The sequence below is a fragment of the Gorilla gorilla genome, chromosome 12, assembly GCF_029281585.2.
Source record: "Gorilla gorilla gorilla isolate KB3781 chromosome 12, NHGRI_mGorGor1-v2.1_pri, whole genome shotgun sequence".
Taxonomy (NCBI): Eukaryota; Metazoa; Chordata; class Mammalia; order Primates; family Hominidae; genus Gorilla; species Gorilla gorilla.
The window spans coordinates 24,579,776-24,597,868 of record NC_073236.2 but is presented as its reverse complement, the minus strand read 5'-3'; the positions used below and the strand labels follow the sequence as shown (position 1 = coordinate 24,597,868).

At 39.8% G+C, this 18,093-nt stretch overlaps 1 protein-coding gene across 4 annotated transcripts in view; it reads left to right on the top strand.

The window, feature by feature from the left end:
• Window positions 1-13,384, top strand: part of LOC101136771 (ATP-binding cassette sub-family D member 1-like) — a 72,237-nt gene extending 58,853 nt beyond the window's left edge. For all 4 annotated transcript variants that reach the window (XM_063695500.1, XM_063695499.1, XM_063695498.1 and 1 more), the window contains 3 exons: window positions 11,658-11,742; window positions 11,892-12,017; window positions 12,163-13,384. In XM_063695500.1, coding sequence (XP_063551570.1) covers window positions 11,658-11,742; window positions 11,892-12,017; window positions 12,163-12,409 — 458 coding nt within the window. In that variant the 3' untranslated portion in view covers window positions 12,410-13,384. The remainder of the gene's footprint in view (window positions 1-11,657; window positions 11,743-11,891; window positions 12,018-12,162) is intronic.
• The last annotated feature ends 4,709 nt before the right edge of the window (window positions 13,385-18,093 follow it).

Below are 18,093 nucleotides of genomic sequence, written 5' to 3'. Positions count from 1 at the left end.
CCAAATATATATTATATAATGAAGAAAAAATATCAAACTTCACCCAACATATATTATATACTGTACATAAAGTATCAAATTGAACTAAACATATAGTGTATACTGTACATAAAATTGCAAAGTACACCAAATATATATTATATACTGTACATAAAATATCAAAGCACACCAAATATATGTTATATACTGTAAATAAAATTTCAAAGTACACCAAATATACATTATATAGTGTACATACAATATCACAATACACAAAATATATATTATATACTCTACATAAAATATCAAAGTACACCAAATATATATTATATACTGTACAAAAAATATAAAAGCACACCAAATATATATTATATACTGTACATAAAATATCAAATTACACTAAATACATATTATATACTGTACTTAAAATATAAAAGCACACCAAATTTATATTATATACTGAACATAATCTGTGAAAATACACAAAATATAAATTACTGTACATAAAATATCAAAGCATACCAAATATATATTATATACTTTACATAATACATCAAAGTACAGCAAATATACATTATATACTGTACATAAAATATGACAGTATACCAAGTATATATTATATACTGTATATAAAATATGATAATACACCAAATATATATTATATACTGTACATGAAATATCAAAATGCCCCAAATTTATATTATAAACTGTACATAAAATATCAAAGTACACCAAATATATATTATATACTATACATGAAATATAAAAGTACACTAAATATATATTGTATACTGTACTTAAAATATCAAATTTCAGAAAATATATATTATATAGTGCACATAAAATATCAAATTTCACCAAATATATATTATATACTGTACATAACATATCAAATTTCACCCAATATATGTTATATACTGTACATAAAATATCAAATTTCACCACATATATACTGTATATAAAATATTGAATTTCACCAAATATATATTGTATACTGTATATAAAGTATCAAATTTCATCAAATATGTATTATATGGAATGGAATGGAATGCAATGGAATGGAATGGAATGCAATGGAATGGAATGGAATGGAATAGAATGGAATTGAATCAACCCGAGTAGAATGGAATGGATTGGAATGGAATGGAATGGAATGGAATAGAATGGAATTGAATCAACCCGAGTAGATCGACGCGGAACATAGCGGAACGGAACGGAATGGAATGGAATGGAATAGAATGGAATTGAATCAACCCGAGTAGAACGACGCAGAACGTAACGGAACGGAACGGAATGTAATGGAATGTAATAGAATGGAATTGAATCAACCCGAGTGGAATGGAACGGAACGGAACAGAATGGAATCAACCCGAGTAGAACGGAACGGGACGGGATGGGATGGGACGGGACAGGTCGGGACGGGACGGAACGGAACGGAACAGAATGGAATCAACCCGAGTAGAACGGAATGGAATGGAATGGAATAGAATGGAATTGAATCAACCCAAGTAGATCGACGCGGAACATAGCGGAACGGAACGGAATGGAATGGAATGGAATAGAATGGAATTGAATCAATCCGAGTAGAACGGAATGGAACGGAACGGAATCATCATCGAATGGACTCAAATGGAATTATCATCGAATGGAATCGAATGGAGGCATCATCGAATGGAATTGAAAGGAATCATCATCGAATAAACTCAAATGGAATCATCATCAAATGGACTTGAATGGAATCATCATTGAATGGAATTGAATGCAATCATCATTGAATGGAATTGAATGGAATCATCATCGAATGGAATCCTCGAGTGGAATCAAATGGAATCATCAAATGGAATTGAATGGAATCATCATTGAATGGAATCGAATGGAATTATCATCGAATGGAATCGAATGGAATCATCATCGAATGGAATCCAATGGAATCATCGTCGAATGCACTCGAATGGAATCATCATCAAATGTACTCAAATGAAATCATCATCGAATGGAATCGAATGGAATCATCATCGAATGGAATCGAATGGAATCATCATCGAATGGAATCATCATCGAATGGAATTGAACAGAATCATCATTGAATGGAATCGAATGGAATCATCAAACAGAATTGAATGGAATCATCGAATGAAATCGACTGGAATCATCATCCAACGGAATAGAATGGAATCATTGAATGGAATCGAATGGAATCATCATCGAATGGAATTGAATGGAACCATCCAATGGAATCGAATGGAATAAGCATCGAATGGAATCATCGAATGGAATCAAATGGAATTATTAAATGGTATCAAATGGTGTCATCATTGAATGGAATCATCCAATGGAATCGAATTGAATAATCGAATGGAATCGAATGGAATCATCATCCAATGGAATTGAATGGAATCATCATCGAATGGAACCAAATGGAATCATTGAAGGGAATCGAATGGAATCATCATTACATGGAATCGAATGGAATCATCATCACAAGGAATCGAATGGAATCATCATTAAATGATATTGAAAGGAAACATCGAACAGAATTGAATGGAATAAATCAAATGGAATCGAATGGAATCATCATTGAATGAAATCAATAAGAATCATCGAATGGAATCAAATGCAATAATCATCGAATGGAATCGAACGGAATAATCAAAAGGAATTGAATGGAATAATCATCGAATGGAATCGAACGAAATCCTAGAATGGAATCGAATGGAATCATCGAACAGAATCAAATGGAAACATCAACGAATGGAATCGAATGGAATCGAATGGAATCATGGAATGGAATCGAATGGAATCATCATCACATGGAATCAAATGGAATGATCGAATGGAATCGAATGGAATAATCATCTAATGGAATCGAATGGAGTCATCATCGAATGGAATCAAATGGAATCATCGAATGGAATTGAATGGAATCATCATCGAATGGAATCGAATGGAATCATCATCAAATGGAATCGAATGGAATCATCAAAAGGAATCGAATGGAATAATCATCAAATGGAATCCAATGAAATCCTCTAATGGAAGGGAATGCAATCATTGAATGGAATTGAATGGAATCATCATCGAATTGAATCAAATGGAATCATAGAATGGAATCGAATGGAATCATCATCAAATGGAATCAGATGGAATCATCGAATGGAATCGAATGGAATCATCAAATGGAACTGAATGGAATCATCATGGAATGGAATCAAATGCAATCGTCCAATGGAATCGAATGTAATAATCATTGAATGGAAACATCTAATGGAATCGAGTGGAATCATCAAATGGAATCGAATGGTGTCATCATCGAATGGAATCATACAATGGAAACGAATGGAATCAAAGAATGGAATCGAATGGAATCACTGAATGGATTTGAATGGAATCATCATCAGATGGATTCGAATGGAGTCATCTGATAGAATGGAATGGAATCATCATATAATGGAATCCAAGGCAATCACGGAATGGAATCGAATGGAATCATTATCTCATGGAATCGAGTCGTATCATCATCACATGGAATCGAATGAAATCATCATCAAATGGTATCGAAAGGAAACATTGAATGGAATTGAACGGAATAAATCAAATGGAATCAAATGGAATCATCATCGAATGGAATTGAATGGAATCATCGAATGGAATCATCAACGAATGAAATAGAAAAGAATCATCGAATGGAAACAAATGCAATCATCATCGAATTTAATCAAAAAGAATCATCATCAAATGAAATTGAACGGAATCATTGAAAGGAATCAAATGGAATAACCATTGAATGGAATCAAATGGAATCCTCAAATGGAATCGAAGGGAACCATCAAATGGAATCGAATGAAATCATCATTGAATGGAATCGAATGGAATCATGGAATGGAATCGAATAGAAACATCATCGCATGGAAGCAAATAGAATCATCAAATGCAATCGAATGGAATAGACATTGAATGGAATTATTGAATGGAATCGAATGGAATCATCCAATGGAATCGAATGGAATCATCCAATGGAATCAAATGGAATCATCATCACATGGAATCGAATGGAGTCATCCAATGGAATCGAATGGAATCATCATTGAATGGAATCGAATGGAATCATGCAATGGAATCGAATGGAATCATGCAATGGAATCGAATGGAATCATCATCACATGGAATCGAATGGATTCATCGAATGGAATCGAATGGAATCATCACATGGAATCAAATGGAATCATCATCAAATGGAATCATCATCAAATGGAATCATCATCAAATGGATTTGAATGGAATCATCATTGAATGGAATCAAATGGAATCATTGAATGGAATCAAACGGAATCATTAAAAGGAATCGAATGGAATCATCATCGAATGGAATCGAATGGAATCAACGAATGGAATTGAATGGAATCATCATCGAATGGATTCAAATGGAATCATCCAATGGAATCGAATGGAATAATCATCAAATGGCATCATCGAATGGAATCATATGGAAGCATCGAATGGAATAGAATGGAATGGTGTCATCATCGAATGTAATCATCCAATGGAATCGAATGGAATCATTGAATGGAATCGAATGGAATCGAATGGAATCATCATCGTTTGGAATCGAATGGAGTCATTCAATGGAATCTAATGGAATCATCATTGAATGGAATCGAATGGAATCGAATGGAATCATCGAAAGGAATCGAATGCAATAATCATTCAATGGAATCAAAAGGAATCCTCAAATGCAATAGAATGGAATCATCAAATGGAATCAAATGGAATCATCATCAAATGGAATCATGGAATGGAATCGAATGGAAACATCATCACATGGAAGCAAATGGAATCATCAAATGCAATTGAATGGAATAAACATCAAATGGAATCATTGAATGGAATCATCGAATGGAATCGAAAGGTGTCATCATTGAATGGCATCATCCAATGGAATTGAATGGAATCCTTGAATGGAATCGAATGGAATAATAGAATGGAATTGAATGGGATCATTGAATGGAATCGAATGGAATCATCATCAAATGGAATCGAATGGAGTCATCCAATGGAATCGAATGAAATCATGATCGAATGGAATCAAATGGAATCATCAGATGGAAACGAATGAAATCATCATGAAATGGAATCGAATGGAATCATCAAATGGAATCGAATGGAATCATCATCAAATGGAATTGAATGGAATCATGAACAAATGGAATCATTATCAAATTGAATCAAATGGAATCATCATCGAATGGAATCGAATGGAGTCATTGAATAGAATCAAATGGAATCATCAAAAGCAATTGAATGGAATCATAATCGAATGGAATCAACGAATGGAATTGAATGGAATCATCATTGAATGGATACGAATGGTATCATCCAATGGAATCGAATTTAATAATCATCAAATGGAATCATCGAACGGAATCATATGGAATCATTGAACAGAATCGAATGGTGTCATCATCGAATGGAATCATCGAATGGAATCAAATGGAGTCATCCAATGGAATCGAATTGAGTCATCATCACATGGAATCTAATGGAATCATCGAATGGAATCGAATGGAATCATCATCGCATAGAATCGAAAGGAATCATCACATGGAATCAAATGGAATCATCATCGAATGGTATCAAAAGGAATCATCGAATGGAATCAAATGGAATAAATCGAATGGAATCGAATGGAATCATATTCGAATGGAATCGAATGGAATCATCGAATGGAATCATCGAATGGAATCAAATGCAATCATCATCAAATGGAATCATTGAATGGAATCAAATGCAATCATCATCGAATGGAATCGAATGGAATCATCGAAATGAATCAAATGGAATTATTGAATGGAATTGAATGGAATCATCTTTGAATGGAATCGAAAGGAATCATGGAATGGAATCGAATGGAAACATCATCACATGGAAGCAAATGTAATCATCGAATGGAATCGAATGGAATAATCATCAAATGGAATCATCGAATGGAATAGAATGGAATCACCGAATGGAATCAAATGGTGTCATCATCAAATGGAATCATCCCATGTAATCGAATGGAATCATCAAATGGAATCGAATGGAATCATAAAATGGAATCAAATGGAATCAACGAATGGAATCGAATGGAATCATCATCGAATGGAATCTAATGGAGACATCCAACGGTATCAAATGGAATCATCATCGAATGGAATCGAATGGAATCATCAAATGGAATCGAATGGAATAATCATCGAATGGAATCAAATGGAATCGAATAGAATCGTCATTGAATTGAATCAAATGGAATCATCATAGAATGGAATCATCATCCAATGGAATCAAATGGAATCATTGAATGGAATCGAATGGAATCATCAAATGGAATCAAATGTAATCATCGCATGAACTCGAATGGAATCATCATAGAATGGAATTGAATGGAATCATCGACTGGAATCGAATGGAATCATCCAATGGAATCGAAAGGGATAATCATCGAATGGAATCATCGAATGGAATCAAATGGAATCATCGAACGGAATCGAATGGTGTCATCATCGAGTGGAATAATCCAATGGAATCCAAAGGAATCATCGAATGGAATCGAATGGAATCACCATCCAATGGAATCGAATGGAATCATGGAATTGAATCGAATGGAATCATCATTGCATGGAATCCAATGGAATCATCATCACATGGAATCACATGGAATCATCATCACATGGAATCGCATGGAATCATCATCGAATGGTATCGAAAGGAAACATCGAATGGAATCAAATGGAACATCGAATGGAATCGAATGGAATCATCATCGAATGGAATTGAACGGAATCATCGAAAGGAACTGAATGGAATAATCATTGAACAGAATTGAATGAAATCTTAGAATGAAATCGAATGGAATCATCGACTGGAATCAAATGGAATCATCATCGAATGGAATCGAATGGAATCATGGAATGGAATCGAATGGAATCATCATCACATGGCATCAAATGGAATCATCGAATGGAATCAAACGGAATAATCATTGAATGGAATCGAAATGAATCATCGAATGGAATCGAATGGAATCATCAAATGGAATTGAATGGAATCATCATCTAATGGAATCGAATGCAATCATCGAATGGAATCAAATGGAATCATCATCGAATGGAATCGAATGCAATCATCATCAAATGGAATGGAATGGAATCATCGAATGGACTCGAATAGAATCATCATCAAATGGAATCGAGTGGAATAATCGAATGGACTCGAGTGTCTGTTCAGACAGGTCTGGGGGATATCTAAAGGACTCATGAAAGGCTGTTTTTTTCTGTGTTGCTAGAATAAAGAACAGATAAGGAATGCACATTTTTAAGAAACTCTGCAAGGAGACCTAACAAACCACGGATGCTTAGGGCAAAAATTAGAATTTACACATATAGTAGATCACCTTCAGCACAGGAAGAAAAGTTGGAGAAGAGTATTTGGAAAACTAAGACATTCAAAATCATTCACGTACATGGGAGAGTCTAGAAAGTCACATGTATGCATAGGTTAAGCCACATGCTGACAAATGTCATAAGAAGACCCTACACTTTTACCTTGGCTGATCCCTCCCCTCACTGCAAGCTCTGTGCAAGAGTGAACTTGAACTTCACTCAGTGCAAGAGTGAACACACACTTTGTCCCGGCTTTAAAGAACCCAGCACAAAGCCAGTCTGCATGGCCTAGAGACATATTTTGCTGGATAATGATTACTTGTTTTTCTCTGTTTTTGTTGTATTTGCCTGTTTGCTTAGTTCCTGACATACAAGAAAATCACTGTCAAAACATTAGCTTAACATTTGTTAAGGAAACAAAAAGACTTCGGTGACCACACCCTATAAAGCAAACAATTTTGTAAATCACTTTGGAAAATTTCACTATAAAAAATCCTTAACGATATAATAAGTAAAGAAAATTTAAAACCACAAAACCTTACTGTGTTTGTAGGGGGGGTTCTGATTTACAGAGTAACCACATAGTAATTATAATTATTATAATGTCCAGTTTTCAAAAAAAGTTACAAGGCACACAAAGAATGGGAAAGTATGGCTCATTCAAAGGAACAAAACAAATTGACAGAGAATATCTCTAAGGAAACCCAGACATCAAACTTACTAGACAAAGACTTTAAAACAACTCTCTTCATTATACTCAAATGTCAAAAGGAAAACATAAACAAAGAAATCAAGGAATCAGAAAAAATATTAAAAAGCAGGAATATCAACAAAGAGATAACAGAAATTCTGGAGCGGAAAACTACAACGACAAAAATTTAAAAATCAGAGGGATTTAAGAGTATATTTGCACACACAGAAGAAGACATGAGCTTGAAGATAAGAAAATGGAAAATATTGACTCTGAGAAACAGATAAAAAATGAGCAAAGACTAATGAATCTGTGGGACATCATCAAATAGACCAACATTCATATTCTAAAAGGATAAATTATGTTGTTGAAAACTTTAGCATTCTTTCTTTTCACCTTTCTTTCTTCCTCCCTCCCCCTTCTCCTCCTTTTTACTTTTCTTCCTCTTCCTTTCTCTTCTTCTGTCTCTACTTCATTATCCCTTTTGCTCTGTTTCTCTTTCTCCCTTTCTCTTTTCTTTCAATTATCTCAATTCCTAAGAGATGTTTAAATACCCTTACCATGTGAGTTGATATGGTTATTTCTCCCTTTAGTTCTCTTTTGAGATTTATAGTCACTCTAAGTAAAGCGATAACCCAAAAATAAGCCTCACAAACAGGCTTCCATACCATTCTTAATTTGGTCCTGTAATTCTTCATTGCTGTATTAACTTTCTGATGCTTTTAAGGATGTTTTATAACAAATTGTTTAGTTTTATCCAATGGAATGTTTATTCTGAATTATCTAATTCATATTGTAAGTATAGAGGGAGTTTAATATAAAATTATTAAACTGACATTTGTGAAAGAATGTATTTGTGCATTTAACAAATATGTTAATCTTCAGACAGTTATTGGGCAGCTGAGCATACAGCAATAAAAATAACATAATTTTTTATGTGTATGATATTTATGGAATACGTTACTGGAACAAATAAATAACTTAGTTAATAACATGACAAAGAACAGAAATTGTATACACTATAGAGCATAGTAATGGAATAATGAATGATTAAAGTTATTAATATTAGGTAGAAAATGAAGGGTATTTTTGAGAGCAGAACTCAAGGAAGCAAGCAATTCGCCTTATGAGGAAACAGTTACCTGTGGATAAAGGAGAAACTGAAAAATTTACAAGTCAAGACTTTTTGAGCAAAAACAAAAATATGACTATTAGTCACCAATTCAGTGCAGTGAAAAGAAAGTTGAAGAGATATCTTGGAAGTAAACCATGGTGTGGAAGAGCATGTAGGGTTTTGATAATCATGGGATGATTCTGAATTAATTTTAAATGCGATAGGAATATATGAGATAATTTCACCAGAGAATAACATGATTGTGTTTGCATTTCAAAGGGGTGTATCTGGTGCACTGTGTAGAATAAACAGGTTATGTGAGCAAATAAATTGGAAGGTTACTGTTATCCAGAGAAAAAAGGTAGTGACTTTGGTGAGAATGCTGTCAGGATGTGGTAGTAGTGGTGAGAAGTTGTTAGGCCATGGATGTATTTCATAGGACTGGCCAAGAGAACTGCAGCTAAATTGGAGTGTAGGGAGTGAAATGGAGAACTCAAAGATGACTCTCAGCACTGGAAGGTGACAGCTGTCACTGAAGCATGCTGATGCCTCTTATTAAGAGAGTTACTTGGGAATGGTAAGCTCAAAACTTCTCACTTTCAAATGTATGAAAAATATTGTTTTCAGAATGAATGACTTTGGGATCAGAAAGCCACCGTTCTAATTGATGGTTCCACGACTACACGGGCTCACACTCCCAAGAGCAAAAGTAAATCATCACAAACGTGCTTCCTGATAATTCTAGAGAAGGGAGAATTACTGTAACATCTTTCTGATTTTAGGAGAGGCAGCAGTTCCCTTTTTAGCCTAAACGCTATTTATTTTAAAGCTCAGCCAAGAGACTCCATTATAATTTTCAAATGTGTGTAACTTAAATTCTCATATGAAATACCACTATGTTTAAATTAGTCAAAACATTTTCCCCATCTACAACTCTAGTCATTGCAATCATTTTCACAAAAGTGACTGCAGCTCACAGACCCTAAAAGGAGAAAATCCAGGGTAGGTTATCTGATCTAGTTAGTTTGGAAGACAGGATCTAGAGATTATTTAATATGAAATAGGTCACCTGAAATGAAGTGTTTACTGAAAACAGCTTGGATCAGCCCTGTTTTCTACCACTGAACCATGCATTTGCTTTAAAAAACACAACAACTCTGGGGAATATCGGCTGCTTCCAACTGTGTTGAAGGTGTTAAAGAAAAGAGCATAAAATTAAAAATGATCATCTGAGGCCTTTATAGTCTCTGCTCAAGAGACTAGAGTCTTCCATTCTTAACGAAACACCCAAATATCTTAATAATTGGGCAAAACCTAAATATCAGAGTGATAATTTTATCTTGAAGATTGTTAAATTATAATGGTGATTCACTACCTTGCCACGTCTCTGAGTCAAAAATTAGATCTTTGTTTAGGAATCAATGGTAGTCTGCAAATTGGAAATAGGAAGATTTTAGAAGACTCAAACACTGACTTTCTTGTGTGCAAAAAAAAGAAGGGAAGGGGCAAAAGGTATGTGCCTTCTATCTTTTAAGGAAGGTTCCAGAAGCTGCCATATTGAATACTTACAGTTATATCTCATTGGCCACAACTTAGTCTCATGCTCACACCTGACCACAAGGCCACCTGGGAAGCATAATCTCTACTCTGGGTGGCCATATACCCTGTTGCCACTTCTAGCCCTGGGCCGCTGGGGAAGGCAGCATGGGCGAGAAGACAGGAGGGGCCACTTCTGCCACAGCGCCCTGGCCTAATGGAGCAGCCGGCTCACCTGCTCGTTCAAGCAGCCCACTCGAGCCTTGCCAAAGTGCTGGCACGGGGCAGTGACAGGAGGCCCAACCCCTGTGGGTGACAAGCCCCCGGTCTGGGGAGAGCACTCAGGCTGCTCTGGAGCTCTGTGCCAAGGAACTGTATGGGTGTCTGGGGGCTGCCATAAACCGCAGGGGTGGATCATCTCCTGGATCCAGCAGTCCGAGATCCTGGTACCAGCAGGGTGGGTTCCTTCTGGGTGCCATGACAGAAGGATGTGTTCCAGGCCTCTGTCCTCGGCTCGCAGATGGTCCACTTCTCCTTGTATATCTTCACCTCGTGTTCCCCTGTGCACGTCCTCTGCTCGCACACCCCCTTTTTATGAGGACACAGTCATATTGAATTAGGGTCCGCTCTGATGACCTCATCTTAGTGTGATCACCTCTGCGAAGGCCGTGTCTCCAAATAAGGTCACACTGAAGTTTTGGGGCTTGGATTTCACCATATCTCTTGCGGGGGAAGGCACGATTCCAGTCCCCACTCCTCCATGATTAATGCCTGTCAGACAGACAAGGACGCAGAGGCACAGGGGTCCTGTCGTCACAGCTAGCTCATTCCCGCAGCTCCCCCAGCTCCCCCAGCTCCCCAGCTGGCCCCCGGGTCTGGGTGCTGGGGGAACTGAGCCAAGACCATTGCCCCCACCTAGGTTGGGAGGCTATGTGTGACTGGAAGGATGTCCTGCCGGGTGGCGAGAAGCAGAGAATCGGCATGGCCCGCATGTTCTACCACAGGTGAGCACTCCAGGCCAGCAGGCTCCCTGGGGTCCCCTGGAAGGAGAAGTAGCAGCTGTGGGGAGGCCTGGGCTCAGTGGAGCCTGAGCCGGGCTGGGGTGTTGGGCCCTGGAGGGTGCACAGACTCTCCTCTCGGCCCGGACCCCCAGGCCCAAGTACGCCCTCCTGGATGAATGCACCAGTGCTGTGAGCATCGACGTGGAAGGCAAGATCTTCCAGGCGGCCAAGGACACAGGCATTGCCCTGCTCTCCATCACCAACTGGCCCTCCCTGTGGTAGGTGCCCTGTCTCCCTGCCTGGGGCCAGTGGGAGTGGCTGCCTGAGGGGAGGAGGTGCCCTGTTGGGCCAGGCGGCAGCAGCAGGCGGCTGTCATTAGCAGCCCTCGTGCTGTGCCCCTGACCCTGTCCCTCTCCTGGCCAGGGAGTACCACACACACTTGCTACAGTTCGATGGGGAGGGCGGCTGGAAGTTCGAGAAGCTGGACTCGGCTGCCCGCCTGAGCTTGACAGAGGAGAAGCAGCGGCTGGAGCAGCAGCTGGCGGGCATTCCCAAGATGCAGCGGCACCTCCAGGAGCTCTGCCAAATCCTGGGCGAGGCCGTGGCCCCAGCGCACGTACCGGCACCTAGCCCGCAAGGCCCTGGTGGCCTCCAGGGTGCCTCCACCTGACGCCACCGTCCCCAGCCCCTGCCCCGCCCCCAAGCTCGAATCACATGAAGGAGACAGCAGCACCCACCTGCGCACACACCCCTCCCCTGCATGCCTGGCCCCTCGTCCTAGAAGACCCTTCCCGACCTCGGGAAAGTAGATGTGGAGGGTGGCGCCCTGCGTAACCCTCGCCCTGTCCCTCCCACTCCCTGGGGGGGCTGTTCCACAGTGACTGGGCTCTGTCCAGGGCAGTGAGTCCTCTACTTTGCTCCATGGAGGAAGCTGGGGTACAAGGGGCCCAGTGCTGGCCACACAGCAGCGCAGCCGAGCCCCAGGAGCCCCTCAGGCCACAGCCCCTGGCGCTGCAGGTGGCCTCCCTCCTCGTCAGTCTCTCAAAGACCCCACGGTCCATCCCCTAAGGGTGGCCAGCCAAGGCTCCCATCCCATGCGATGCCATAAAAGCCGCCCAGTGGTACCCACGGTCACACAGAGCGCCTCACCTGCATCCTCTCCCCCACAAGAGCCCCGAAGATCCCACGGGAGAGGGACGCACAGCACTGCCTGCGGAGCGAGAATGTAGTCCCCGCCCCCTCAGCCCCTCACCTTCTCTTTCTACAGCCTAATTTATTGGATTCCCTATTCGTAGCCATCTCTGTGGCCAATGTGACTACCCTGCCAGCAGCGGGGGCAGCCCAGCCTCTGAGTCCCCTGGGGCCCCTGCTCCCACCGGTGCCAAACCCAGCCCCTGTGGCTGTCACCCCGCCAGCCTACACTACCAGCCGCCACCTGGCCACACGGGCCTCTGCTTGCTAGCCGGGAGTGCGGACACCATGTTCCCAGCTCAGTCCCAAACGGGTCACCAGGGGGAGCTGTCTGCAGAGCCAGCGCCTGCCCGAGAGAGACCCCACCGCCACTGTGTGCCTTTCCCGGGCCCTCAGGCCGGGCGCCATCCCGAGTCCCCCCAGTAAAAGCCTCCATTGGCAAATGAAGTCCTTCCTCCCTGCCTCAGAGTCTGGTGGTGTCTGCTGCGGGTCTTGGGGAGAGATGGAGGAGAGGGAGTGGGTTGCCTGTGGGGGAAAGAGTGAGTTTGGGAAACGAGTGAGCCTGACCCCCAAGCCCCTCTGTGGGGGAAAGTCATCAGAAGACATGGTCCAACATGCCCTCCACCGAGCCTCACGCCAATGCTCTTAGGATTCCTGTGACGGTGGTGGGGCAGAACCTGCAACAACATTGCACAGAAATACTGGCTGAGCCCAAATAGGACTAGGGGAGGGGATCATGCTGGTCCCTGTGGGAGGAGCACGAAGGCAAGAGAAGGGATGTCTAAGCTGCCACACAGCGTGCTGCTGGCCCTTCTAGGGAGAGGAGGCCACTTGTGCAGGGGCCTGGGGGGAACTGGGAGCACAGTGCAGGGTGTTCATGCTGCATGCAGGGGAAGGGAGGGCTGTGGCTGGCGGGCCTTGGAGGCCACACTACAGAGACAGGACTTAGCCCAGAGGCCACCGAGGAGCTTTCAGCAACAGGGAAGCAGTGTCGAGTACTGCAGGCCATGTGGCTGCATGTGAGGGTGGCTGGTGGGAATAGGGTGCGGCAGCCCATCTTTGCAACATACATATTGCAATATACATATATACAACGTATACACATATGTATACATGTATGTATTGCAATATACACATATATTACTATATATAATATAAATATATTATATATATAACATATATATAATATAAATATATATAAATTATATATAATATATATTATATATTATATAAATTATATATAATATATATTATATATTATATATATATGTTTTAAAAACTATGTATATATGAATGTATTAGTCAGAGTTCTCCAGAGCGAAAGAATAGGATATATATTCTCAGGGAGTTTATTAAGTAGTATTAACTCAGACGATCACAGCGTCCCACAGTAGGCTGTCTACAAGCTGAGGAGCAAGGAAACCAGTCCGAATCCCAAAGCTGAAGAACTTGGAGTCCGATTTTCAGCATGGGAGACAGATGTAGAATGGGAGGCTAAGCCAGTCTAGCCTTTTCACGTTTTTCTGCCTGCTTTATATTCTGGCCACACTGGCAGCTGATTAGATTGTGCCCACCCACATTGAGGGTGGGTCTGCCTTTCCCAGCCCACTGACTCAAATGTTAATCTCTTTGGCAACACCCTTACAGACACACCCAGGATCAATACTTTGCATCCTTCAATCCAATCAGGTTGACACTCACTGTTAAACATCCCAATGAATATATATTGCAAGAAGAAATATATGTGTATTTTTTCTTACTATATTACCATATGCCAACTATAAGAAAATAGTGTGGAAGAAGAGAAGAAAAACCTTAATACACACATAAGTAAAGCCAGAAACATCCTTGTAGAATTAGGATATATATCTCTATGTTTTAATCTTGCTGTTTTTTGTTTTCCCACGGCCATGTTTCTAAATATGCCTTAACTAGGTATAGTACAGACTTGGCAAAAACTCTTTCCAGTCAAGGTGCATACATAGGTAGAATTTTCTGTTTCAAGAATGATTGATAAACAGATGGTGTATCCGTCAAGATTCTCCAGAGAAAAATAAACAATAAAAAATGTGTAGACAGATGGATGAATGGATGAATGGATGGAGAAAGAGACAGAGAGAGAGAGAAATAGATTTATTTTAAGAAATTGGCTTATGTGATTGTGGAGGCTAGTAAGTCCAAAATCTGCAGGATAGACCAGCAAGCTGGAGACCCAGGAAAGAATGAATGTTGCAGCTCAAGTCTAAGGCAGTCTGCTGCCAGATTCCCTCTTCCTCAGGAGAGAAAGATGTTAGGAGAGGTCAGTCTTTCCATCCCCCCACCATTAAGGGCTTCACCTGATGAAATGAGGCCCACCTAGATTATGGAGGTTAATCTGCTTCACTCAAAGTCTACTAATTTACATGTTAATATCATCTTAAAAATTCCTTCACAGCAGAATTCAAAATAGTGTTTGACCAAATATCTGGACCTTAACATGTAAAATTAATAATTACAGAGGGACAGATTATGGAAGACAAAGAACAAATTTTTTTTTTACCAGGTAAAGAATTAGATTCACTAATTTTAGGTAAACTGAAATTATCCTAAATTACTTTTAATTCAAACCAAAAGACAAGGAGAGATAATGTAGAATTGTCTTGCAAACAGTGTCAAAATCATGCAAAACTGAGGAGACTCAAGGAATTAAAAAAATTTTAAAAAAACATACTAGGCAAGAATTAGCAGTTTACTTTCTGGACTATGAGCCTAAACTTTCTTTCTTATCTATATAAATATTACCTAAATCTCCATTTTTCTCTGCCTTAGCATTCTTAGACATAGTGTCACTGTCACATAGAACAAAACACTTTAAGTTTTCCTGCAGATAACATGAATCTCAAATACCAGCAGAGTATCATCTTTATTGTGATGTGTTACAAAGAAAAATATAAACTTTGTATCCTCAGTGGGATTTTCTTTCTGAAAAACGCTGAAAGTCTATTATAAAGTGTGTCACAAAAATCTCTCCCTCAGCCCTAGATTAGTCCATAACTACCTAGTGATCCAATGTGAAGTATGGTGTTATTACAGAAAACTCACATCCTCTTGCAAAAGAAGAAATCTCAGTAAGACCTAAAGAAATAATAGGGGTCTTATTTCACATTTGTTCTTTTCTAGAAGAAGATGAGAGCCATCTTAGACTCATGCAGGTTCTCAAATATAAACCAATCTCTCAAAGAATTCCCAACACTTCTGAGTGCAATATAACTTACATGTGTCACACACACATTTCAATATTATATATTTTTAGGACCTCTCCATAAAAGAACTCATCCTGATGCCTTTTTACCATGTTAATATTCAATATTGTTACTCAGAAGTATTTGGTTTTATAGTAAAGTCTTGTCTGATTAATAAGGTAATTATTTTATATACTTAAAAAATACTCTGACTTCTTTACTATCTTTAAAGGTCGGATAAAAATGCTGGAAATTTGAAAACGTGGGTGGATATAATAAAGCAGGTTTAGGTTTCTGCACTATCCAGACAGGAGTCCACATGTGTTGCTCTGGGTTCCCATGGTAACTTAAATGGAAACTTTCACAATGTCGGGAGTCCTTGATGTCCTGCAAATGAAGGAGGAAGATGCTCTCTAGTTCCTAGTAGCTGGAACCTGCTAGGTGGCACCAACCCTTCCAAATGGAACAGTACACCTATAAAAGGAAAACTGATGGCATCTACATCCTAAATCTGAAGAGGACCTGGGAGAAGCTTCTGCTGACAGCTTATGCCATTGTTGCCCTTGAAAACTCTGCTGATGTCAATGTCAGGTCATCCAGGAATCCTGGCCAGTGGGCTGTGCTGAAGTTCGCTGCTGCCACTGGAGCTACTCCTATTGCTGGTCACTTCACTACTGAAGTCCTCACTAACCAGATCCAGGCAGCCTTCTGGAAGTCACGGCTTCTGGTTACTGATCTCAGGGCTGACCATCAGCCTCTCATGGAAGCATCTTGTGTTAAGCTGACTATCATTACTCTATGAAGCACATATTCTTCTCTGTGCTGTGTGGACATTTTCATCCCACGCAGCAAAAATGTAGCTCACTCAGTGGGTTTGATGTGGTGGATGCTGATATGAGTTGGCTGTGTCCCCACCCAAATCTCATGTTGAATTGTACTTCCCATAATCCACACATGTCATGGGAGGAACCCAGTGGGAGATAATTGAATTGGGGGGAGGTTTCCCATGTCCTGTTCTCCTGATAGTGAGTGGTGCTTTTTCCCCTTTTGCTTGGCACTTCTCCTTGCCGCTGCCATGTGAATAAGGATGTGCTTCCTTCACCTTCTGCCATGATTGTAAGTTTCCTGAGGCCTCCCCAGTCATGCCAAACAGTTAGTTAATTAAACCTCTTTTTTTATGAATTACCCAGTCTTGTGCATGTCTTTATTAGCACTGTGAGGAGCAGAGTTGCTTGAACATCTATGATAACTTGCCACAGCTCTAGTTAAGGGCAAATTCAGAATTCAAAGCCAGGAGGAGTCCAAGGCCAAAGGCCACTTTCATGACCATTATAATTCTCCACTCCCAGGCAGTATGGACAGATATAGAAATTATCCATTGAAAGTTTATGGAGTCAGAGAAATTTCATGAATTTTACAGTTTTTTTTTATTTAGTAACTAGCAGTATTTTGTTAAGATTAATAATTTGGGCTCCAGAGCCAACTTTACTGGGTTCAAATACACTTATTAAAAATAAATGAGGTTATACATTACTGAGTGGTAATGTAAATTGACAAAACTTTCCTGAGTAAAATGTGGTAAAATGCATCAAAAGCTTTAAACATGTTAAAAACATTGTCCCAGGAATTTTACTTATAGTTTCATTTAAAGAAAATTTCTATAATGTACACAATAATTAATTACAAATGCATTTAATTTCATTGTTGTTTTGAAACAACCTAAGTGTACAACAATAGGGGATTGATTAAATGAGTAATAGGAACTTCATATATCACAGGGGAATGCCTCCTTCCTCACCTTTGTTTTGTGGCATCCTCCGCAGTCTGCCTGGCTTCCTTTTCCACCACTTCCTCATCCCCAGAGCAGAGGACCACCAGCTTTACAGTGGTTGGTGTGTTACAGGTATTGGGTAGACATGATCAAAATTTCTCTGCTTGGAGA